The 25,751-nt window shown below is 35.0% G+C and overlaps 2 protein-coding genes across 4 annotated transcripts in view; one reads left to right on the top strand and one right to left on the bottom strand.

The window, feature by feature from the left end:
- The window catches only part of nf1a (neurofibromin 1a), a 130,372-nt gene that overhangs the window by 69,592 nt on the left and 35,029 nt on the right, over positions 1-25,751 (top strand). For all 3 annotated transcript variants that reach the window (XM_056473235.1, XM_056473236.1, XM_056473237.1), the window contains exons 36-42: positions 10,854-11,286; positions 12,007-12,347; positions 14,149-14,351; positions 16,357-16,550; positions 16,730-16,870; positions 23,369-23,648; positions 25,431-25,645. In XM_056473235.1, coding sequence (XP_056329210.1) covers positions 10,854-11,286; positions 12,007-12,347; positions 14,149-14,351; positions 16,357-16,550; positions 16,730-16,870; positions 23,369-23,648; positions 25,431-25,645 — 1,807 coding nt within the window. The remainder of the gene's footprint in view (positions 1-10,853; positions 11,287-12,006; positions 12,348-14,148; positions 14,352-16,356; positions 16,551-16,729; positions 16,871-23,368; positions 23,649-25,430; positions 25,646-25,751) is intronic.
- On the bottom strand, positions 364-5,218 carry LOC130241460 (mucin-4). The gene is made up of 2 exons (XM_056473238.1): positions 5,011-5,218; positions 364-4,719 (listed from the first exon to the last, which is right to left on the bottom strand). The coding sequence occupies exons 1-2, from the start codon at positions 5,016-5,018 to the stop codon at positions 2,106-2,108; spliced, it is 2,622 nt and encodes an 873-aa protein (XP_056329213.1). The 5' UTR covers positions 5,019-5,218; the 3' UTR covers positions 364-2,105.

Genomic DNA, 25,751 nt, shown 5'->3' on the forward strand with positions numbered 1-25,751 from the left:
AGGTTTTAAATTGCTGAACCTCAAGGTGCAGTCGGAACATCATTTTAATGTAGTCTGACAGAATTTAGGCAGCATCTTTTAATTGGGTATTGGAGATCAAGTTTTGGAGTCTAAAAGTCCAGTAACTGTCCACTGAATCACTGATTTATGTTATTTGTTCTTTAAAGCAAACTTGTTTAGCTCTTACAAGGAGATATGTTTATATTCTTATAATGAAAGAAATTGATTTGAACAGATACTGATTGTACTCCAAGATGCTAATAAATTTGACCTTTAATAATAAGCTTCAGAGAATCAATGGATTGTCCAGTAAAGATATAAAAGTTTATTCTTGTATATAGTGAATGCTTCAGAAATGTGATTATTTCCTGCAGTTAACTTTTACCCATTTAGTTTTTCATAGCTGATGTGGAAAAAAGACACAAGACCACGATGTTGAAACACTTTGTATATATAGAGTGAGCTCTTGTTGGACCTTGTCAGGTTCCCTTTGACAGTTCCTTTTGGCTTAAAGATCGGAGATGCACATGGTGGCAGCAGAAATGCAGTAATTTATTCACAAACAGGCTTTTGTGGCCGATAATACAGATGACACTCAGATTGGATTCTTTGTTTTTAATGTCCGAGTTAGACATGCATGCTGTAAGCTTGTAACTGACTTATAAATACACACTATATAACTAGGCCCACACGGAATCTGCGCACGCAGAAATTAGCAGATTTCAGCAGATTTTTAGCTCATCAAGAAGTCAAAACAAAGTGTGAGCATTTAGATTTATTCAGTTTGAAATTAATTTCAGTAATATTATTGGCAAATATGAAAATGCTTTTATGATTTATTTACAATACAGTTTGTAAAGTAATATTTTCTATATTTTATAAGATATATCATATAAGAGAATTGCTTTGTTTACCAATTAAGTGAATCTAATTGGATTTGTGTTGTAAAGATTAAGTGGAAGTTAAAAAGGTACTTTTTTTTTACTTTTTATTTTTATTTACGATACTCTCAAAATTGTTCCACATAAGTCTGCAGATTTTTTTTCTAAATTCTGTCCAGAAATAGCAAAAAATGTCCGCAGTTTCTGTTTAGATCTGCATATAACCCAGGACTAGTACAGTCTTAAAGCAGTTTAATGTATCACTAATGGTTGTTTTTCCACGAGTAAAGCCTTATTAACATTCTAAACAGAAAATAATACTATTACTAATAATAATAATACATTTTATTTATAGTGCATTTTTCTCAGACCCAAAGCGCAAAATGTAATGACAAGCTGGTTTATGATTATGATATGCTAGCTAATGAGACACCTTTAAAATATTGATGCTTTTAAGGTATTAAAATGACAAAAACATTGACATTTCAATGACCTCATGAAATCCAAGCGAGAGATTTTGGTAACACTTTAGTTTAATGTCCAATTCTATCTATTAACTAATGGTACCTGTTTATTACCTGTCTGTTATAAAGATATTATCTGTTTATTTGTGCATGTAAAGTACATTTTCTGCTCGATCTTGACGTATCCCCCAATCCTACCCTATACCTAACTTCTACCTTAATAACTAAAAATAAGCACCAATTTAGGAGTTTACTGAGGCAAAAGTGGTAGTTAATGACTAAATAATATCAAGCAATGTACCTTTAAATAAAGTGTGACCGAGATGATTTCTGACATTTTACTTATTAGCGTTGTTGAAGTGGCTATATTATGGTGTACTTAGACTAAACTTTAACAAATATACACATTGAGAATATACAATTTTTTTCTTCTGGACAAAAAGGACCAAGCACATTGATGATTCATCATGTACTAAATCAGATTCTTCTCAGATTGAGTCGCCATTGACTATCAAATACAAAAATCATTGCAAATGATCATATTGTAACTAAAGCATATTGATTAGTCAAGACAAAGACTCTTAAATGTGTTGAAAACACCAGTGCTTGGAAGAAAACAACACCTATTATTTGAATACTATTACAGCAATTTCATGAGGTCTTTGAGAGTCTTTAAACATTACAGTACATTTTAAGTCCTCTGCAAGAAATCTTCTTTGTGTAATTGCTTCTGGAAGAGAGAACTGTTTTCCTCACAACACTAGGGCAGTGATGGTGCAGGTGAATCAACACTATCTGATGTTTGAAAAGGAGCTGCTTCTTCTGAAAGGGAGTCCAGATCTATAGAGACCAAGGGTGGAGGTTTAATAGCAATGTCTTTGAAAGAAGATGGAGTAAGGTCATCAGTCTGCTCTGATTCTCCACTGTCTATTTCAGGCTCTTGTGCAGTTTCCGGTGAAGGTGTTTTTGTGTCAGAAGAAGAGTCTACAGGAGCTTGACCTTCCTGGATTTTGTTTTCCTCTGCCTGAATTGGATCTTGAACAGCTGTTGAGTTCCCATTGGAGGCATTGGTCTCATCTGGATTCTGTACTCCAAATGTGCTACCTTGTGGGATATCTTCCATAAAAACGTCCTCACTGGTGTTCCTACCAAACACCAAGTGGTTGGAAATGGACAATTGGTTGAAGCTTTGTCTGTTGATGGCTTCGGACTCATCCATAGTTGGCAAGTTTGGATGAACGTCACCATCTAAAAATGGAGAGGGTCCTGCCCACACAGGATTTTCTAGCTGCCTTTTCTGCATTTTGCGTTTTCTCACCAAAATAATGATGATTGCTATGAACATCAAGAAAAATGTGGTGACGATCACACCTGCCACAGCAGGACCTGGGTTCGCTTTTTGGCTGTCTTTTTTGATTGATGGAGTGGTACTTTGTTTTGGAGTGGTCTTTTTAGTGGTTGAAGATGTCTTTGTTTTAGTCACAGGTTGAGTCTTAACCTCTGGTCCTTGAGTCCCTTTGATTGTGTCTTTTCCCCCTGTGGTTTTCACACCAACGGTGCTTGCAGCCCCACTGACATTTGTTGCAGCTATTATTGCGGAAGTGTGGGCATGAGTCGTTGGGCTTGGTTCTTTTGTAGTTTTCATTGTAGTATGGCTTGTATAAACATCTTTATATGTATTATTTTTGTTGACCTCCATTTCAGTTGTTTCCACACCATAGAGTCCAGATAAATCAGTAGTAGAAAGTGTTTCCAGGGTGGTTTCCTGTGTCCCTGAATGGTCCCTCTTAGTTGTTCCTATCTGCGAAAAATTTGTCATCTTGGCAATGGGTGGTTGGGTTGAAATGTTAAATTCTGTAGCATTCTCAATCTGCAAAGATGACTTGTGCAGCCTGTGGTGGCTTTCTGTTGGTTTTAGTTTTTCAGTTGGTGGAGTGGTTGTGACCTCTTGTGTTGTATGCTTTTTAGGCTGCTCAAGTGTAGTAAAGTTTTGCTGGTTATCATCTACGTTCCTCTTTGTCCTCTGATATGATGTTTCATCTTCATTTCTGAATGTCTGCAGCAAGTCAGGCTGCTTTGATTGACTTGTGGAGTCCTGCGTCTGAACACTTCTTGACTGTGAAACCTGAATGACTTCCTGTGTGTCTAAAGGTCCCATGCTTGTTCTTAAAGTGTCCACCTTTCTGCTATAGAGAGTTTTAGTCAATTCTGCAGCATTTTCAGTCCTTGTCAAATATGTTGAGTCTGGTATGTGGGATTTTTCGGTCATGTTTCCTTGTTCTTTTTGCGCAGTTGTCTGTGCTCTCTGCGTTGAATGGTTTTCAGTTGGTCCCAACTTGTGCTCACCATCACCTTCATTCCTCTTTGTCCTCCGATTTGGTGTCTCACCGTTCAGTGTCCTTGCATGGACGATTCGCTGGTCTGAGTGACTTGTGAGCTGTTGCGTCTGTTTGCTTCTTGAAACTAAAACACGAATAGCTTTTAGCCTACTTGTCTTTTCCTCTGGCAAAACATCTGTCCTTGTGGTATAGGGTGCTTTAGTGGATGCATTCAATTCTGTAGTCATTTCTATCTGCAAAGGAAATGTAGTATGTGGTCTGTGGGAGCTGTTGGTTGGTTTCTGTTCCTTTTGTACAGTTGTTGGAACATTTTGTAGTATTTTGTTTTTTGATTGTGCCAGCATAGAAGTCAAGCCTTGATCATCATGCGTGTTCCTGCTATGATATGATGTCTCTTCTTCACCGTTTAACGTGAACCGTGAGTGAACTCCCTGCTGTTCTGAGTGACTTGTGAAGTCTCTTGTCTGCATGCTTGAAACCAAAACCTGAGTGGCTTCAAATGTGTCTAAAGGTCCCATGCTCCTTGGTTCCTTTGGCGAAACGTTGGCATTTGTGGCATTGGGCCTTTTAGCCAAGGCATGTTGTGTAACCACTTTCTGCAAAGGAGATGTAGATTTCTCTCTGTACCAGTTTTCTGTCATCTTTCGTTGTTCCTTTTGGGGTGTGCTTGCTACTTCCTGTGATAATTTTGTTTTAGCTTTTGCCAGCAAAGTTGTCAAGTTGTGTTGGTCATTCTCGGCATTTTTACTCGTCCTCTGGTTTGATATTTCATCATCAGCATAGGGCGTCTTCGAGCGGATGCCTTGCTGTTCTGAGTGGCTTGTGAGGTGGAGCATCTGAATGCTTTTTGAAACTGAAACCACGTTGTCTATTCCAGAATCAATAGTGTACTCCCTTTGCCCTGATGCGTTTTCTGCTGTGTTTGGAACCACGGTGTTCTTATGGCTGGTAGTTAAATGGCCATTTAGACTCCACGGAAGAGAGTAGAGGAAAACTATTGTGCAAAGAGTAGCCCTCATGGTGTCCTTAGAGAACCTTGCCAAAAGAGACATTTGCACATAAGATTCAACCGAGTATTTATTGTACATACAAATTCCTGGAGGCAACATGAAAAACTTTTTCATATATCTTTTTAATACGACTTCTAAAACAGGAAGCATCAAATGTTTGTTGTATACAGATGTCACACATTGAAATTGAAGACCCAGTGACAAGAAAAAAGTACCCCCCCCACACACTTTCTTTTACTTGTAGAGTTATGTAGTTGCTTTAGATGTTAATGAAATTTATGGCTTATGCTAGACAAAAGGGTAGAAGTGTACTTACCGAGGCATCTTCAAGAGGCATTTGTGACAGACTGAAGAACATTCTGATAATACGGAACTGTCACTTCACTTGACAGGAAATAGAGCTGTGAAATGGCTGCATTCGTTTTTGCTAATAGCATTTTTTCCAGAGGAAAGAAGCTGTCGTAACCGAAAGCAGAAGCTGCTTTATCTCTTATGTTCTAGGATATTAGGCTTGTTTTGAGGTGTCTTTTAGTCATTACAGCTTTTGGTTATCTTCACAAATATCTAAAAGCATAAAAAAACTTTTCTGCAGAGCAAAGGCATCTAAAAAGGAAATGATCTCATATCTCCTTTTTCTCACTAAGTTCCTTCTAAGACCAACATCAGTACTTATTTCTCAAAACGTAAGCAATTCTTCTTGGCAACTACCATAACAGTAACATCACAGTTGTGGTAAATAAGAAACCGAACAAGCATTTTAACATTAGCTTTTTATTTTAGATTGACATGTCAGAGTTCTGCTATAAAAAAATGAAGGGATGCTCAATTTGCTCAATTTAAAGCTTAAGTGGGTGATTTCTTTTTACCCTGTTTAATAGATAATCAACTATAAGAAAGCTATTCAAAGGTTGTTTCAGTCAAACAGTTTGAACAACAAGGGATATTTTGAAAATAGTTTTTTCAGTGCAGTTGGGCGAATGATAATATGAAAATAGTAGTAGAATTTATACATTGCAGCTTTAAGCACATTTTTACACAGTTCTATCTTCATTATATTTTGTGTTTTCGAGTATGTGCGGCATATTTCTAAATGTTTTTATCTCTCATCCTTTGTCATTTGTTTCCAGTTACTTTTAACTTTTATGCTTCTTGGTAATGCAAGAATATGCATTGTTATTTTAATGTATCGTCTAGAAAATTACCACACTGGGTTGTAGTACAAACAGTTTTACCATTTATTGTGCCTAATTTTTATCATGTTCATTCGGCGGCCAAAGAATCAGAAGTCTCGTACAGCTTACGACATTAAAAATGAGATGGAGAGGGCTTGTATTTGGGATCTAAAGCAAGTGAACATACTTTTTTTAGTTTCTAGGCATAATCAGTTTTTCATTAAAAAAAAAAAAAAAGAAAGACAATACTAATGTTAGACTCCATTTTGATCATATATACAATCATACACAGAAATTAAATTTTGGTATTGTTGTTGTCATCTTCACTAAACAGATATTCCGAGCTGATTGAGATGTGAAAACTGCCCCCATTTCACGAGAAATTAACAAATTAATCAGTTTCATAATTGTTCTTTTTATCACAATGAATAGATAATTGTAGTTGGTTAAACAATTGCCAAAAAATCATGTAAGGCCACTTTTAAATGTCCTCTTCTGTTAGCTTACTTTTTATATTCTGTTGAAGCCATTTATTAAAAAACAAATCAAAATCAAACCCGCCTTCATTGGCTAGCGTACAAAAAAGCTCTTATAATTCACACCATCAGAGGCATATTCTCCAAACCGATGGGATCTATGCAGGAATCTCTGGAGGTTGAGCTCTGCATTGCTGTCGGAACGCTCTCCAACTCTCTGGCTGCATTAGAAGTTTGGATATATTGGCTCGAACCTGCCGCGCCATCATTGCCCTCTTCTTCCTCGCCATCGGTCTTAACTTCCTCCAGTAAAACGCTGGTTTCGCATGGACCCACGATGCCGCCCTCACTTCTCTCTGTACCCCAATAGCCCGTTCCACTCACCAGGTCTGCATTGCTTCTGGATGGACGGGGTGTCCGTTGGTGTCGTTTCTGGCTTGAGACGGTAAATGCCAGCACTATGGTGGAGGTTAGGAGGATCAGGATGATGCCGCCAGCTGTGGCAGTTGCTATAAATGCTAGCTGAGCATCAATAAAGCAGTTGATCTCGGAGGCGCCAGTTGGTGGCAAACTAGTCGTCATAAAAGAAATGTTGAGGTCGGCATATTGGGTAGTGGTGGAGTTGTACGTCAGATGTTCGGTGTTCTGCATTGTCACTACGTTTTGGGATCTGTGTAAGAAATGATTACTTTAATTCAGTTGAACGTGTTGAGTAGTAGAATTAGTACACTGTGAAAAATGCCGGGTTCCACACAATTGATTTGTGTCGCAACAACATGAAGGAATTAAGTTATCTTATTAGTTGTTACTAATTTAGGTGGATTGGACATAAAACAATTAAGTTGTCCCCCAAAAACCTCAAGAATTGTGTTGTTTCAGCTCATTTTAAATAAGTAGTTTAAACAAACAACAATGGTCATTTTTTTGAGTGTACACTGTAAAAAATGCAGAGTTCCACACAATTCATTAGTTGTTCCAACACAAATTGATTAACTTAACAAATTTAAGTGGATTGAACATAAAACAATCAAGTTGTCTCATAAGATATCAAGAATTGTGTTTCCGCTTATTTTAAATAAGTAGTTTGAACAAACAACAATCGTCATTTGAGTGTACACTGTAAAAAATGCAGGGTTCCACACAATTCATTTGTTCCAACACAAATTGATTAATTTAATTTTAACAAATTTAAGGGGATTGAACATATAACAATTAAGTTGTCCTATAAAAATCTCAACAATTATTTCAGGTAATTTTAAATAAGTAGTTTGAACAAACAATCGTCATTTTTTGAGTGTACACTGTAAAACATGCAGAGTTCCACACAATTCATTTGTTGTTCCAACATAAATTGATTAACTTAACAAATTTAAGTGCATTAAACAATTAAGTTGTGTTCTTTCCGCTGATTTTGAATAAGTAGTTTGAACAAACAACAATTGTCATTTTTTTGAGTGTACACTGTAAAAAATGCAGAGTTCTACACAATTTGTTGTTCAACACAAATTAATTAACAAATTTAAGTGGATTGAACATAAAACAATTAAGTTGTCCTATAAAATCTCAAGATTAGTGTTGTTTCCTCTCAATTTAAATAAGTAGTTTGAACAATCAACAATCGTCATTTTTTGGAGTGTACACTGTAAAACATGCAGGGTTCTACACAATTCATTTGTTGTTCAACACAAATTGATTGATTTAATTTTAATTTAATTTAAGTGGCTTGAACATAAAACAATTAAGTTGTCCTATAAAATCTTAACAATTGTGTTGTTTTAGTTAATTTTAAATTATTAGCTTGAACAGGCAGCAAACCTTTTTTTAGTGTAGTAGTTAATTTAGTATTACAGTTTACATAAAAATTTACAGTACACATTATGTATTATGTTAAATTCCATAGCTAATGGGCAAAAGAAATGTCACACTATTGTTCAGTAAGTTTGAGTGTTTTAGCATGTAAGCTAATTATCAGCTCCTATCCATGGGAGGCTTTTAATAATATTAGTAATAATAAAAATAACAGCAATGCACAAATAGTAGTAACAATGGCAGCATTAAAATGAATAACAATACTAGTAATGAAAGACAGAAAAATGTGTGTATAAAATATACTTTTCATCAATTGAAATGTTTCTTGTGTAGTAAATCAAGATAAGGTGATATAAAGGGTTTAGGTCTTATTTGTCAAACTGAAGCTTTTGTGTTAATATTGGTCAGACATTTTCATCCTCCAGACCCCTGATATGTGGAGTTCCGCAAGGGTCTATCCTTGGACCTATTTTATTTTCTTTAAATATTTTATCTTTTGGATCTATTTTTCGTAAATATGGAGTGGTTTTTATTTTTATGCCGATGACACTCAGATTTATGTCCCTCTTTAAAACTATGATAAAAATGGCCTTGACTCCCTTATGAGATGTCTAATCGAGGTTAAGACCTAGCTGTCATCAAATTTTTTTAAATTCAATGAGGAAAAAACTGAGCTGGTCTGGTTTGGGGATCCTGCCCCTCTGGAATTATCAGGTTTTGGTGAGCTATCAACTTATCAAAAACCTGTTGTTAGAAACCTAGGGTTTCAGTTCGATAGTGATCTGAAATTTTCTGAAGTAAATTCAGTTGTTAAATCCAGTTTTTTCCATTAATGACTTGTGGTAAAAGTGAAATCATTTCTCTCTTTCTATGACCTTGAGAACGTGAGCCTTGCTTTTGTTTTGGGGGAACTTGACTTTTGCATTTCTTTGTATGTGGGTATTAGTCAAAATGCCCTGAATAGATTGCAATTAGTCCAAAATGCGGACTTTGTATGTAAGATTTGCGCAGGCACTCGCAAGTATGAGCACAAATCCCCAGTTCTTTCCTCTCTGGGCTGGCTGCCTGTTAGGCCACGGATTGATTTTAAATGATTAATTTTTGTTTTTAAATCCTTAAATGATCTGGCACCACCTTACCTATCAGATCTCCTACATGTATATAATCATGGTAGGTCACCAAGGTCTTCTGATCAGTTTATTCCTTCTGTACCAAGGTTCTGGCGTAAGCTAAGTGGGGATCAGGCTTTTAATGTTATCTCCCCAAAACTCTGGAACGGACTTCCACCCCACATTAGACACACTCCAACTCTATCTGTTTTTAAAAACTTCTGCTTCTGAAATTGCATCTTTGCTCTTTAGCATTTGAGCCTCTTTAATATTGAGGGGTTTGCCTTATGTTTTAGTTGTTATGTATGTGAAGTAGGACTTATTTTAATTAGTATTGATTGTGTTCAGCACTTTGGGTAACGTTGTGTTGTAAAAAATGTGCTATATAAATAAACTAATATATATAACTAAACTAATAAAAATTCTACTTGAGTCAGACACAAAATAATGTAAGAAAATATAGAATAGAATAAAATAAAATGTATTAAATCAGTTCACCGCTAGATTAGGTCACTGCTTTTGAAAAAATCATATAATGTTACTGACCTCAAACTATATTGTACTTAACTTGGCATAAATAACATGTTTAAAGCTTTGTTTAATGCACCTAATTTTCTTTTTAAAAGGGTTCATTTTAAATCATTTTAACCATTTAACTGTATTATAAAAATAAGTAATTAGTTTTCACTGCCTTCTGTTTACCAAACTCTAAATTACACATTAGCTACAAAGATAATTAAATAACCGATGTGTACTTACTAAAATGATATATAGCCTTTCTTAGGGACTTCTCTGGAGCGCTGGATAATGAAGAACGACTACCTGAAGCAATGAGGCTTGATGTATTGCGAAACCGAACACAATTGTTTCCTCTTCCCCACGCTTGAAGATATTTAGGTGTTCTTCAGTTGAGATAATCTTGACCTGTGGTTACAAGAGTAGAAAACAGGGTTATATTTGAGTAATGGGTTTCCATTCGGTGTAAGCTGTCAGATGTTCGCCATTTAGAGTTATTGAAATGTGCGGCTCATGTTTGACGTGGTTAGGAGCTTTAATTAACTGGGTCTCCATCACCTTGTGTATTTTAAAGTATTGCATGAGAAATGAGTAATCGAAATGCCACATTTCAAATAGAAACCCCTTAATTCGCAAAAGGTTTTTGAACTTGCTTGAGGTAGTTTTGAACCTAGCGAAAAGGGTTGAATGTGAATAATGGTAGATGGAAATGCGTTTGCCGAATAAACTGTGATGTAGTGAACATTACAACCATGTGACCAATCAGCTATCTCCATAATACTACTAGGTTACCTATACTACAGTCAGCAGCTTTAACAACTTGATGGAAACACACCCAATTCGCATTTGAGACTTTTTTTTTTTTTTTTTTTTTTTTTTTTTTTTACTTTGAAACGATTCACATGACATTCAGCACTGAAACTCAGTTATAGTTTTGGCACATATACTTTAATATTCACTTATTGCTTAATTTATGTGTTTTTATTCCCAAAATAGGCTTCTCTAAGATGCACAAACCTTTCTAAAATTCAAAACTAATATCTAATGTATAAAAATCTGTCGTTGTATCTTTCATAGGTTCAAAACTGGACAGATCAATGGTGATCTTCTGATCTACCACGTCCTGCTGACCCTCAAGCCCTACTACGCCAAGCATTATGAGATCGTAGTTGACCTTACTCATGTAGGCCCCAGTAACCGTTTCAAGACTGACTTCTTATCCAAATGGTTTGTGGTCTTTCCAAATTTCGCCTATGAGAACGTGGCTGCTGTGTACATCTACAACTGCAACACTTGGGTACGCGAGTACACCAAATACCACGAGCGACTGCTGACTGGCCTGAAGGGGAGCAAGAAGCTGGTGTTTATCGATTCGCCTGCACGTCTAGCTGAACACATCGAACCCGAACAGCAGAAGCTACCCGCAGCTACTTTAGCACTGGAAGAAGACCTCAAAGTGTTCCACAATGCACTTAAACTTGCACACAAGGACACAAAAGTGTCGATTAAGGTAAGTTCATAGATATTTGCCAAACTCAGTTTTACTGTTAGTTTAGGTTCTAATATTGGCTATATTAGTCAATTTTCGTCCATTAAGTTTGCTGCTGGACATTTGTATGTATGTATGTATGTACACCAAATGTATTTTCCGTCTTTGAACATTACAGTTTGACCAATGAATATTCATCCTAAGATTAGCTAAATATCATCATTTAACAGTCTTAAATTATTGCCGTTTAAGTAAGTTACATTCCAGTTTCCCCCACAGTCCAAAGACATGCGCTATAGGTGAATTGAATAAGCTAAATTTGCCGTAGTGTATGCTTGAATGAGTGTATGGGTGTTCTTGGTGTTGGGTTGTGGCTGGAAGGGCATCCGCTGCGTAAAACATATGCTTGATAAGTTGGCGGTTCATTCCGCTGTGGCGATCCCTGATTAATAAAGAGACTAAGCCGAAAAGAAAATGAATGAAGTTACATGGTACATTCCTTTTTTGATGTATGTGTATTATGTAGTTTTTCATGTATGTACGTTTTGAGCACATGTATGATCTTATTCTGTCTGAGATATATACTTTTTTTTACAATTTATTTGAGTTATTTTAGCACTTAATTTTTTTTAAAGACAAAATGATTGTTGCACTGACTGGAGAGCCCTTTTTTTATTTAGTTGTACTTGTGACAATCATAATAAAGATGTATTCTATTCTATTTTTGTTGCATGTATTTAGGTGGGATCAACAGCTGTACAGGTGACCTCGGCCGAACGAACACGCGTCCTGGGACAGCCTGTGTTCCTGAACGACATCTACTATGCTTCGGAGATAGAGGAGATATGCCTGGTGGATGAGAACCAGTTCACTCTGACCATTGCTAACCAGGGCACCCCACTCACTTTCATGCACCAGGAGTGTGAAGCCATCGTTCAGTCTATCATCCACATCCGCACACGCTGGGAACTTTCCCAACCAGACTCCATTCCCCAACACACCAAAATCAGGCCTAAAGATGTTCCTGGCACCCTGCTCAACATCGCTCTCCTCAACCTGGGAAGCTCCGACCCCAGTCTGAGGTAGGGTTGAACGATTATTGCATTTCCGATAATGTCCGAAAACAATATTCTAAAAGAATTTGTTAACTGAAAATGCTGCGATTACACTGATAACACTGATTACACTGATTGCTAAACACGCACAAAAGGAAAGCAAAATAAAAAAACGAATGCATCAGAGTACGAATTCTAGGGTTGTCAAAAGTACCAACTTTGGTAACAGAATTGGTGTCAAACCTGCTCTAAATTGGTACATTAACAATAAATTGCAAATGGAATGGAATGAATGTATTGACCTGACTCTTCAATCTGGAATTGCGCTCGTTTTTGCGATTTGTTTTAAAACTTCAAATTCAGTTGCCTATGTAAGTAATGACTAGAAATAATTAACGGCATAAGACAATCATACTACTTGCTCTACAAACAAGTGTCTTCATGACTATACAGACAAAGCAGAATAATATAATAAGAAAATGTCAGTTTGCAACATCAAGCAGAATAACAAACTGTTTTTAACGTCTAAAATGAATGGAGGTGAATGAGACCGGAAGTGTCGCGCCCGCACGCACACTAAGAATACGCTTAATAAACAACATATTGTATGAAGTAAATCCATTTTTAAATTAAAAGTAATAATTATCATTTTGAAAATACAAACGTGATGTAGAACTGGCCGCTCAAGACTTACATGTGCATGTTTAAAAGGGGAAGAACAACCTATTTGACTTATGTAAAAATATTTGAACGATAAAACATTTTGTTAGAATGTATATTTTTAAATGATATTAGAGAACGTTTTTACTTTAAAAAAAGGAACTTTAGAAAATTATTGATCAAGTTGAAACAACTTAGTCATATATCATTTTTGTACAGTAAATGATTAAGAAACGGGTGGCTTGTAAATTATATATTGAATATATACTACAACTGTTGCCATTAATATAGCCAATGCTGCTGATATGGCATTTAAGTGTAAATGAGTTAATAAGTAACAAAATTGGTACTGGAGTTTTAAAAACGTCCATTTTCCACAAATGTTTGAGTGCTGTTGTTGAGCACGTTCTTAAACTCTGCTAATTGGCTATTGTGTTTACTTGCTCAACTGATATGACTATGATTGGCTTTAATGTTCACCGCTTCACCCCTTTTGCATTTGAGAGCTGCGTCTATGAGCTGATCTGTCAGTAGATCACTCATATATGCTTAGATGGATCAGTTGATTTCATATTGCTTGAGCATGTGATAGAGTATTAAGAAAACTGCTAGTTAAATCGTTATTTCTGGATTACTCAAAAAACACCATTCGATTATTTTCTAAAGTCATTAAGCCCTAGTCTGAAGTGAGAGTCATTAGGCTTTCTTGGGTTTTAGGCAGCACTCTGACTGTTTTTCAGCCTAAAAACTTGATCGTTTTGGGTGAATGGTCCGATGCATCCCGCTGTTGTTGCTCTGACAATGAGCCTTTTATTTGCCGGCTTCTGTCTTTGTTTTGGTGAACTGATTAGAAATGCTAATACTGCTGCTTTGTGTCTTTTATTTCAACTGCAGCGGCTCTTAAACTTGCCGCCCTGCAGTTAGAATCTCAAACCTGTCTTGTAAAAGTAAACGATAAAACTAATTCCTGCAAAAAACTTTTAAAATGAGTGCTTTTAAAAAAAATTATTAATACTTAACCATGAACTTCTTAAACTTGCCGCCCTGCAGTTAGAATCTCAAACCTGTCTTGTAAAAGTAAACGATAAAACTAATTCCTGCAAAAAACTTTTAAAATGAGTGCTTTTAAAAAAAATTATTAATACTTAACCATGAACTTCTTCAACAGGTCAGCGGCCTACAATCTCCTTTGTGCCTTAACCTGCACCTTTAACCTGAAGATTGAAGGCCAGCTTCTGGAAACGTCTGGCTTGTGCATCCCAGCCAACAACACGCTTTTTATTGTGTCCATTAGCAAAACGCTAGCAGCTAATGAACCGCACCTCACTCTGGAGTTCCTGGAAGAGTGCATCTCAGGATTCAGTAAATCAAGTCAGTGAGGCATACAAACAAATCTTCATCAGTCTATGCATATGTAATGTTGTTTGAAAGTCTGATGTCTGTAAAATAGTTTTCCCCTCATTTAAAAGCAATTCATACTTCTTCAGAGACTTCCTTTAATGGACATAATACCGGAATTAGCTGAATAACTGGCATCTTTTAGATGAATACTGTACATCCAAGAAAAATGATGTGTACTAGGGTGTTAAACTCTTAAAATAAGAAATTGCGATAGAAATATTTTACAATAATACGCTAGATTTTATTTCTATGATTTCATTATTAACATAAATTAACAACTATTATTAAGCAGTTATCCTTGATTGTTTTAATTTTAACTGTAACAAAACAAGAGTTTTAGAGAAAATAAGGACATGTATAAATATGTGTTCCCAATAATTACATTTTGTTGGATTTTTAATGAATAGCTGATTTTGCTTAAATAACATTCTTCTTAATTATTAAAATGTATACTAACCATTAAATAGAGTCCAGATTGAGAGGGAAAAATGAAAAGGATCCAGAAATATTTTAAAAGTTACAAATGAAGCAGATTTTGAGAAGTACAGGGTGTCTACAGGGTCTTAAGAAGTCTTAAAATGTCTTACATTTTAAAACAATCCCAAGGCCTTAAAACGGCTTAAATTCACAGAAATATTGTAGGTTGTAGCTCTTAAATCATTTTAAGCAGGTCTTAATTTTACCTATGTGTCATGTGTCATCCAATTGCCAAAAATCCAATAAATCATTTACCACAAGTTTTATGCATTAGTTCTATCTAATTATCTTCCTTACAATAACACTTTCTAAAAAGTTATACATTTATTTATCAGGCAACACTTTAAAATAATGGTCCATTAGTTGATGCTAGTTAATCTATTTACTAACAATTAGTAATACATTTATTATGGTATTTTTTCAACTTCGGTAATGTTAGGTATTGTTATTTCATGTCAGTTCATTGTAACTCAGAGTGCATTAACCAATGTTAACAAGCACAACTATTTATTGTTTTTATTTATTATTTTTATTATATTGTATTTTATTAATGCATTAGTTAATGTTGAACGATGATTAATAAATGCTTTACAAGATTATTCATACTTTAGTCTATGTTAGTAAATACATTAACCAATGGACCGTTATTCTAAAGTGTTACAATTTATTGCTACCTGGTGAGGACACTTACCCTGACAGACTGTTATGGAAACTGTTTTTTTTTTTACGTGTATGTATGCAACTAGATTTTGGTGGTTTTGACACATTATTTAAAGGATGTGGCCAAGAAGTAACTAAATTAGTTTTTTGGGGGGGTGGAACTATTACAAATGTTTTCCATTAGAAAAAGAATTTTAACAAGCATTAGTGAAATCTTCAGCGTTTAGCCCTGTATAAGTCGGAAACGTTATTGATAAAGGTCTTGAAAATCTTAAATTTGACTTGGTGAAACCTGCAGAAACCCTAAAATAAATAAAGCAAGGCCCTAAATGCCTTAAATAAAGGATGCATTAAAATAATTATAAGTTACAGTGAAGATTTTCCTGTAATTATATAGACCCTTATATGTTGTCAAGTTAAATGTCAATTAAATACTTTTTTCCTACTTTTCTATTCATATCTAACGAAAATATATCACAGTATTTAAAAACAAAAGTCAAGTAGCTCAACTTTTTTTACATTTAAAATAAACAGTAGGTTTTGGATTTGAAGTAAGGGTTTCTGAAAATTCAGCTATACCAATTACATTTTGAAATATGTAAAAAATAGAAAAGTTATTCGCTATTATGATATTTCACTGTAGTACAGATTTTTTTGTGGGGGTTTTTTTTGTGTTTTTGATCAAACAAATGTGACTCTGGTAAACATAAGAGACCGAAAAACATCATACAAAGCTCAGACTTTGAACAATTGTGTAATAGTTTTATTTATTTAGAAAAAGATTTCAAAATTGACTGTTTGTCATATGTTACAATCATGCACCATCTTCTCTTTTTAGGTATAGAGCTGAAGCATCTATGTCTAGAATATATGACTCCATGGCTCCGTAATTTGGTGCGCTTTTGCAAACACAACGACGATGCCAAACGGCAGCGTGTCACGGCCATCCTGGACAAACTCATCACTATGACCATCAATGAGAAGCAGATGTACCCCTCCATACAGGCCAAGATATGGGGCAGCTTGGGTCAGGTAGGCCCTTTAAAGTTTTCTCCGACTTCATTAAATGAATCTGATTTTGAGAGCTTGTTCCAAAGTTTGAAACGGACATTGCAATGATTGATGCCTTCACCACCCCTGTATATTTCCACAGTAATTTCTCAGAAACTCTTAAGTCAGCAGTTACAGATTGCACCATTTTCTGTTCTTAGATCACAGACCTGCTTGATGTGGTGTTGGACAGCTTCATAAAGACCAGCGCTACCGGGGGGTTAGGATCCATCAAAGCTGAAGTGATGGCTGACACTGCTGTAGCTCTGGCTTCAGGAAACGTCAAACTGGTCTCCAGCAAGGTATGAGCTTTTTAGTGGCTGTATTATGTTCAAAATCCCTTTTTTCAGATAGGGTGGAACGATATTGGAAAAAACTGACATTGCGATATTTTCTGCAATATTGAGTATACTTTCACCAGATGAAATGACTAACTCTATTTAGAAAGAATGTATTATTTTACATTGATTGGGATGGATTTTGTAAGGGAGTGCATCTGCATAAAATAAACCAGTCACAAGCATTGATAGAGCAAAAATACAAATGAAATAAATCGTATTTTATGGTTTTCTGATAGTATTCAGTCACAAAAATTGAATAATCAAATGTAAAATTGCATATTTACTTGAAGTTGAAGTCAGGATTATTTAGGGCTGGGCGATTAATCAAAAAGTAATCTGAATCAACATTCAGTACTTATAATCGATCAAATTTTTCCAGCTCAATTTTTTCAATTACTTTCCCTACCCCGTGTGGAGTCACGTGACTACACTCTAAGGCTGATTTATGCTTCTGCGTTGGTTGCATACCCTCGCACCTTTTAAAAAAATGTAACTACACATCGCATGTTTGCACTACATTGGCGATGATTGTAAGCTGCATCAGATACATCTGTGCAGCTTTTGTGAATATGAAAATATTTGTTTACAGAAGATACAAGACATGCACTGTTAAAAATATTATTTACAGGATATACAAGAGTTATTTAATTTCGAAGAGATACTGCTTATTTTCTACTTTTGAAAACATTAAAATAATTAATTTTGTTTCCAAAATTATTTGTTTTCACTTTTTATAAGAAAAAAAGTGAGTTCATTTTAGACAATGTGTGTTTTAATTTCAGTTGTTCAACGTTGATGTTCAATAAATAGTCATAGATAGTAGATAGTGTGTGTTTCCTTCAAATATTTTAAAATCAAGTAATGGACACTCCATTCAAAAGTCTCTCACTTGTAACATGTGAGCATATTAAGGCTGTAATAACATGTGAGGACAAAAAATAAATAAATAAAATAATCATTCATTAATCGTAATCGAGTTAAAATGTTCAATTAATCGAGATTTGGATTTTAGGCCATATCGCCCAGCCCTAGGATTATTAGCCCTCCTAATTTGTAAGCATAATAGTTTTAATAACTCTTTTCTAATAACTGATTTATTTTAAATCAGTGTATAATGATAGTTTGTTTTGTAGATGTTAAATATTGCTTAAGGGGGCTAATAATTTTGACCTTAAAATGGTTTTAAAATTTTTTTTAAATGATTTTATTTTAGCTTTCTTTATTTGAAAAAGAAAAAATCAGAGGGCTAATTATTTTGACTTTGACTGTATACATGAATTCAATACATGTCTGAATGTTTAAACTGACTTGAAATGCTCACAGTCACAGGCCTTAAAAACACATGCTAGTGAAACTTTTTGGTAACTGTGGCTTGTGGTCCGTTATAATACCTACTCGACATTGCAGATTCTGCGATGTGACCATTGCAGATTATTGCGCACATTGTAACATCAATGCAGAAACGATATACTGTGTAGCCCTAAGATCTGTTTTTAAGTTGATGCTGTGTTTAACATTAACACAGTAATACAGCATCTCGGTTCGATTGTACTGAAATATTAAAAGTTGCTGCAATGCTGACTTGCAATGAATGATTTAGACTAGAGCATGGAAAATGCAGCAGAACCGAAATCATAAAGCAAACCATTCTTTTCCTCATACTAGAGGTGTGTGTGTGTGTATTTATTTATTTATTTATTTATTTATATACAGTTGAAGTCAGGATTATTAGGGGCTTTGAATTCTTTTTTCTTTTTTAAATATTTCCCAAATGATGTTTAACAGAGCAAGGAAATTTCCACAGTATGTCTGATATTTTTTATTCTGGAGAAAGTATTATTTGTTTTATTTCGGCCAGAATAAAAGCAGTTTTAAAAATTTTAAAAAGGTCAAAATTATTAGCCCCTTTAAGGTATATTTTTTTCGATAGTCTACAGAACAAACCATCATTATACAATAACTTGCCTAATTACCCTGACCTGCCTAGTTAACCTAATTAACCTAGTTAAGCCTTTAAATGTCACTTTAAGTTGTATAGAAGTCATGAAAAGTCTTTGCTTCAATTGCTGTGTTTTTTTTTCTGCGCACTTGCTTCAGTTTGCTTTTTGATTAAACTACCTTGCTTTCACCAGTGTTGGCGTGGTTGCACATAGAGAATAACGTCTTTGTTCGGGGATTACCACTGTTAATAAATACACTTGCATATAAAGTAAATCCTATCTCAAAAAGCATTTACTAGCGCACTGGCAGTGGGGTCTGGCGACGCCCCTGTCTCATACTGTAATAACAGAAAATATGCTATCAAAATGATTTTGTAAACACAGATGCTTGCACCAAATATTATTTTCCTTCATTCTTCTGAATGTGGAAATGTGTGAAACATGAATATAAAGTTACATTTAAATGAATGTGAATATAACATTTTGGTTTTTGGTCAGTTGATCTTTATTGATCAAATTTCTATTAAAAATTGATAAGAAATAAAATCATTATATTGTTTTACAGAATTTGCAGGTGATTTCTTATTTATTCCACAGCTATTTAATGTAATATATTAAAATATTAGATATTTATGTCATTTTCCATCCCAATATGGTGGTTCAAATCACTCTTTATATTAAATGTGCATTATAAATATAATTTCATCCAATGATTTGGTTAAATGTATTACAATTAAAATAGTAAATTCTCCTACAATTAAACTTAATATTTCAGTATTCAATCCTCCATCAAGCCTGTTTTATGACCTATTATCCTACAGGTAAATGTCCAACAAGTTGCTAAATAAACTTGTAGTCCACTCAACAAACTTTTAAACAGATTTCGACTTACCGCTTAAAGTGTTTCTGGCTCTTGTCTTCCTCAATCATTCCTCTTGTGATCTTATCCAGGCTGACTAGCTTCTCTACCCAACATCTATTATCCTAAGTGTTGTGCACAAATGCCCAATTTGTACGTTTGCGCACAGGCAGTCAATAGTTTAGCCAGCGGGGCAGTCGCTCCTATTATATGGGCAACCGTTAGTCATTACGCTCAATGGACGTCATTGTCAGACACTTGGCCTGAAGGAGAGCCATATTTGTGACTCTGGTAACTTAGCGGTTTTAGTCTTCATGGTTATTGATGGATGAAGTTACTTTAACTGGCTGTTTTTAACTAGTTGTGTAGCTTTAGCTCTTTTCCCAAATGATCAACTCTGCTGAAAAGTCAGATATTGTTTGGTTGACATGTGCCAGCCACTGCTGATGTCACAGTGGGCAACACAAGGGCAGGCTTTGTCCAGTTGTTGCGTCTGCTTTTCTAAGACTCCTAGCAGTAGGACTCTGAGGTTAAATGAGGGACCAAGAATAATCTAACTGACCGAGCAAATGATGCTATAATGCATGTCACTGTTAAGACACATTGTCTAGATTGCGTTTTGTATTGGTGTACTTTCTGATTTCGGTTTTGTTTGCAATATTAATTATGCCTATTTGTAAAGAGGCTAGTTATTATTTTGCTAAATAAACTTGCTGTTGCTTTATTAGGGATGCTCATTTCGGTTAATTTTAACAACCGACAACCGCCACTCATTAACCAATAATAACTGTTAACTGGTGAGATTAATATTAAATTAATATTTAATTTTTAAAATTGAAGTGATTATTTAAAGTGTCTATTTTGTGTCTGACACAATAAATATATACTGAGTTAATTTAACATGCTAACAACAGCATACAGAACATATTAACATCAGAACATATTCACACACCTGCAGTATTGCCAACTTTCTCCAACTGTGCTAATAAATGGAGGTGTTTATGATGTGGATCCCTGACAGAGACAATCAGCATCAGCACTGTTTTGGCATTAACTTGTCTGTGTCAAACTGTGACCAGCAATATCCTTCTTTCATTTTGCTGCTTTGGCATAATACATCTGTAGGCACGTGTGGTTGGACATGTTTCCATCCCGCAAGTTCATAATTATGTGTTGCACATTTATGCAGTTAAACTTAAAAAAAAGAAAAAAGAAAGAAAGAAATTGTTTTTTAATCGTTTAACTGTTACTATTAATCAGTTAAAAATGCACCCGTTCGCTTAACGGTTTATCTGTTATTATGAACATCCCTATGCGCCATATTGCTTTTTCCTAATAATTTTTTCCATAGGGATTTTTAAAAAATGGGCTTGTTTAAATGTTAAAAAAATAATTCAAAACAATTAGCAACAAGGTAAACTTTAACATCACAAGATTTGATTTGAAGCAAGAAAATAAGAGCATGACACTTGGTATGAGTACGAAAAGTACAATGGAACAAAACTGTTTACTGAACAGGTTTACCTATGGGAAGGAACTACAATCACATAAAGCATTGCAAAATTATACAATCAAATTAAAAGATTTTTATTTGCAATTTTCAAAAAATGTGTAATTTATTAAACGTTCTTAATTGTTATTTTATAGAAACTATAAATCAGGTTAATGGACCCTTAACAACACTGTCATGAAGCGTTTAATGGTCATCGACATCTTAAATCCTCAAGTTTTTAATATTTAGATATTAAAAAAACATGAATATTTATGTGTATTTTTGTATGTATTGTATTATCTTTGCATCAGATTACCACTTGAAAAAAAAACTAATTACCACTTGTGAGAGGTGTTACTAATGCAGTAACTATGGACAGGACAGTAAATCTGACGTTATTCTTTATTCTGGCTGCTGTAATCTGTCTCACACACTTTTTTTTTTCCTTTTTCTGAAAGTCTTGATAACACCATTATGGAGTTTTTCTTGTATTATTTCATCAAAAAATTATTTGGTGTACTCTCATAATCACTCTAAGATTACCCAACTATGACGAATTCTACTACTGAGAAACCTACTGAGTCTGACTGAGTTCTCCCTTCCTAAGTTCTACCTGCTGTTCGGCATCAGTAAAGTCAAATCTGCGGCGGTCATCGCTTTCCGTTCCAGCCACAGAGACCGCTCATTCTCTCCGGGCTCCTATGAGAGAGAGACATTTTTTTTTTCCTTTTTCTGAAAGTCTTGATAACACCATTATGGAGTTTTTCTTGTATTATTTCATCAAAAAATTATTTGGTGTACTCTCCTAATCACTGCGCTCTAAGATTACCCAACTATGACGAATTCTACTACTGAGAAACCTGGAAATGTGAAAAGGGTCCATTACTAAATATGCATATATATATATATATATATATATATATATATATATATATATATATATATATATATATATATATATATATATATATATTTATATATATATATATACATATATATATATATATATATACATATACATCTGTCTATGTATTTTGAGATTCTGTAGAGCTAAAGATCTATTTTGGTGTGCTTTTCTCACTGCAGCAGTGTGATTGGTGGAGTTTTCTGCTTTTTAATTTAGATATTCTGCTATTAAACAATCCTTAATGCAAATTAACAGTCTTTGGAGCTCACAATAGGATATGAGTTATTGTTCAAATTAATAATAATTTCCTTATAGTGAAAAATAATGGAGTTTTTGTTTCTGGAGCATCTGTAGCTCTTAAATGGATTGTTCATTCAAAAATAAAAATTCTGTTATTTACTCCCCCTTAACTTGTTCCAAATGTAATTGAGTTTTTTTTTTATTCTATTAAAAAGATAAAGAATAAAAAGATGTTGAAAAGAAAACTAATAGTCATTGAGGACATTTCCACTTCTACATGGGTATTTTTGTAAACAGTTTTCCCTGCTTTTGTTTAAAAAGAAAAAATCTGTCAAAATGAAGGCCATGCCAAACCAACAGGCGGCAATAATGACACTTTTATGCTGGGTTCACACTCAACTCAAGTTTTTTCGCAAATAAATTGTATACAAATAAACAGATAACCATTGTGTGGTGCAAGCAAAGCAAAATATGCAGTGCGTTTGCTGTGAATGTGTGGAGTGTACCTCATTTGCATCTTCCACATTTGGTGTGAACCCAGCAGTGTTGTCCAATCAGAAAGAAGAAAACGGTGCGCACGCTGACGTCATTAGGTGAAAACCTCAGTTGAAGTGTACACGAACCTACTGTAGGCAGATTTGTAAAATCTTTATTCTGGCCAGAGTTTTTAGAAAGTTTCTGTTTCAGCAACCCAATACTTTTGTTTGTGTGGACAAACCATAAAACTGTTTACAAAAAAAAGTGTGGTGTTAAAAATACCTGTGTTCGTGCGACAGTGCCTGACTTCAGTGGTATTTTTTACATACTGACTACCAGTAACCAATATCTTTGTGTGTGTTCATGAAAGAAAAGTCCCTAAAAATGTTTGGATCCACTTGAGGATGAGTTGATGATGGAAAAAGTGGTGAACTATCACTTTTAACTCCAAGTTTATCATCATTGGTGACTCTTGAAGCTAAAATGTCAAATAAAGCCTGAATGTGCAATATAACAATGCTTCCTTTATTAATTTGTCTCTCAGGTGATCGGCCGAATGTGTAAGATCATCGACAAGACGTGTCTGTCTCCCACCCCGACTCTTGAGCAGCACCTGATGTGGGACGACATAGCCATCCTGGCCCGTTACATGCTCATGCTGTCCTTCAACAACTCTCTGGACGTGGCCGCTCATCTTCCATACCTGTTTCACGTTGTCACCCTCCTGGTGGCCACAGGCCCTCTGTCCCTGCGAGCATCAACACACGGCCTGGTCATCAACATCATTCACTCGCTCTGCACATGCTCACAACTCAACTTCAGCGGTGAGGAACCACAAAAAACAAAGCATTTTAAATGAAATAGATCAAAATTAAAGTCTCACATTTTACCATTAAAGATAGAGATTTTTATATATATTAGAATATATTTGGAGTAGTTAAAGGGTTAGTTCACTCAAAAATTTTGCCATTAGTAGTTTTTCTTCTGTTGAACATAAGATATTTTGAGGAATGTTTTGTTTTGTTCCTAGTATCGATGACAGTGACTGCTGGTTTCCAAATATCAGAATATTTTTTTGTTTTCAACAGAAGAAAGCCATTCATACATGTTTAGAACCACTTGAATGTGAATGAATGGGAACTAGCCCTTTAAACATTACATCACTGGATCACTAGTGAATCTTTTTCAGCGATTGAGAGTTAAAATTAAAACATCAGCATAATATTTTCAACTGCAGTTCATTTATTAAACCCTCTAAAGTCCTCTATTCTCAAGTCTATTCATAACATTGCTTTTATAGTATTGCCAGAGCTATATAATAAGTTTAACAAGCATGTAAGGAATGATCACAGTCAATGTTATGCAATAATATGGCCTTGGCATGAAAGTATAAAATATTTGCATAATATTTTTTATGAATGTGTTTTCATGTAGTAACGAATTGAAAACTGTATGACTCAAATAGATACATTAAAAAAATTGTACCGTTTAATGTTCATATCTGTATATGCATATTCAATCTCTATAATATACGTAATGTACTTTTTAAACTACAATTTGTTCCGTCTAATTAAACTAAAGAGAACAAAAGAGAATAATAAACCCACTAAAACATCAACAACTAAATAACAGTATTTCAAGAGTTCACACTTAGCTGATGCTAGATATTAGAGCTTGTTTGGCATGCTGTCCATAGAGAGAGCCCTGAGCATATAAGATCCTCCAGCCCTGGGCTCCCTTTCGTTAGCTGGGCGAGAGGGGAGTTTGAGCTCAGGTTGATCTCGATGAACTCCGACTTATTTCTGGTTAATGACAGATATAGGGATGGCTAAAGACAGATATACAGCTTACTAAGAGCTCAATTATGATGCTAATTTGGTATGTTTAATTTACTTGCATGTTTTTGGACTGTGGGAGGAAACCGGGGGAAACCCACATGAGCACGGAGAGAACATGTGAAATCCACACAGAAATGTCGACTGGTTAAGTAGGGAATTTGACCTGTGACATTCTTGCTGCGAGGCAAAGGTGCTAACCACTGGGCTGCTGTATCTCCCAATCTAGAAAGGAGGGGGTGGAGTTAGGGGTGGGAGGGGGCATTCTTTAAGACTCTGGTTATTTATACTGAGTTAGGAATCATCTGATTGGTGAATCATGTGTTCGCTAATGCCGAATCAGCCATTGACAAGCATAAGCATGTGTAATAATATTAAAATAAAGTAAAAAATTTATAATATTAATAAAAAAAAATATATATATATATATTTTAAGATTTAAAGTCGTATTTTGGGACTGCGCCTTGATCTTTAATTTTTTTTTTTTTAAATCTTAATGTCATCTAATAATTTGTGTTAAATATGCCTGGCATGATTTTTGGCAGACAAACTCTTTTTACATTTAAATGACGTTTTTTGAGAGTGTCTTCTGTTAGTCATGGTAAAATGTCTAACAAACCACTATTCCAAGCTGAATTACACTTTGTCTACTATTAAATCTTACACAGAAATGCCTCTCTTACATTATGCAGTGCTGATTTATCATTTGCTAGACATCATGGTGTTTAGCATGATATGATCTCTCTGATTTTTGCTGTTTTGCTTCTGTAGAGGAGACCAAACAGGTGCTGCGTCTGAGTCTGACTGAGTTCTCCCTGCCCAAGTTCTACCTGCTGTTCGGCATCAGTAAAGTCAAATCTGCGGCGGTCATCGCTTTCCGTTCCAGCTACAGAGACCGCTCATTCTCTCCGGGCTCCTATGAGAGAGAGACATTTGCTCTGTCTTCCCTGGAAACAGTCACAGAGGCTCTTTTGGAGATCATGGAGGTTCGTTTACAATGAGCTGTCCACCCGCAACATCTCACTGCTGTTGATATTTTCAAGTATTTATAAGTTCCATAATTACTTATTTATTTAATGAGGCCCTGTTATG

This window comes from Danio aesculapii, chromosome 15, assembly GCF_903798145.1.
Source record: "Danio aesculapii chromosome 15, fDanAes4.1, whole genome shotgun sequence".
In the NCBI taxonomy this organism is placed as follows: Eukaryota; Metazoa; Chordata; class Actinopteri; order Cypriniformes; family Danionidae; genus Danio; species Danio aesculapii.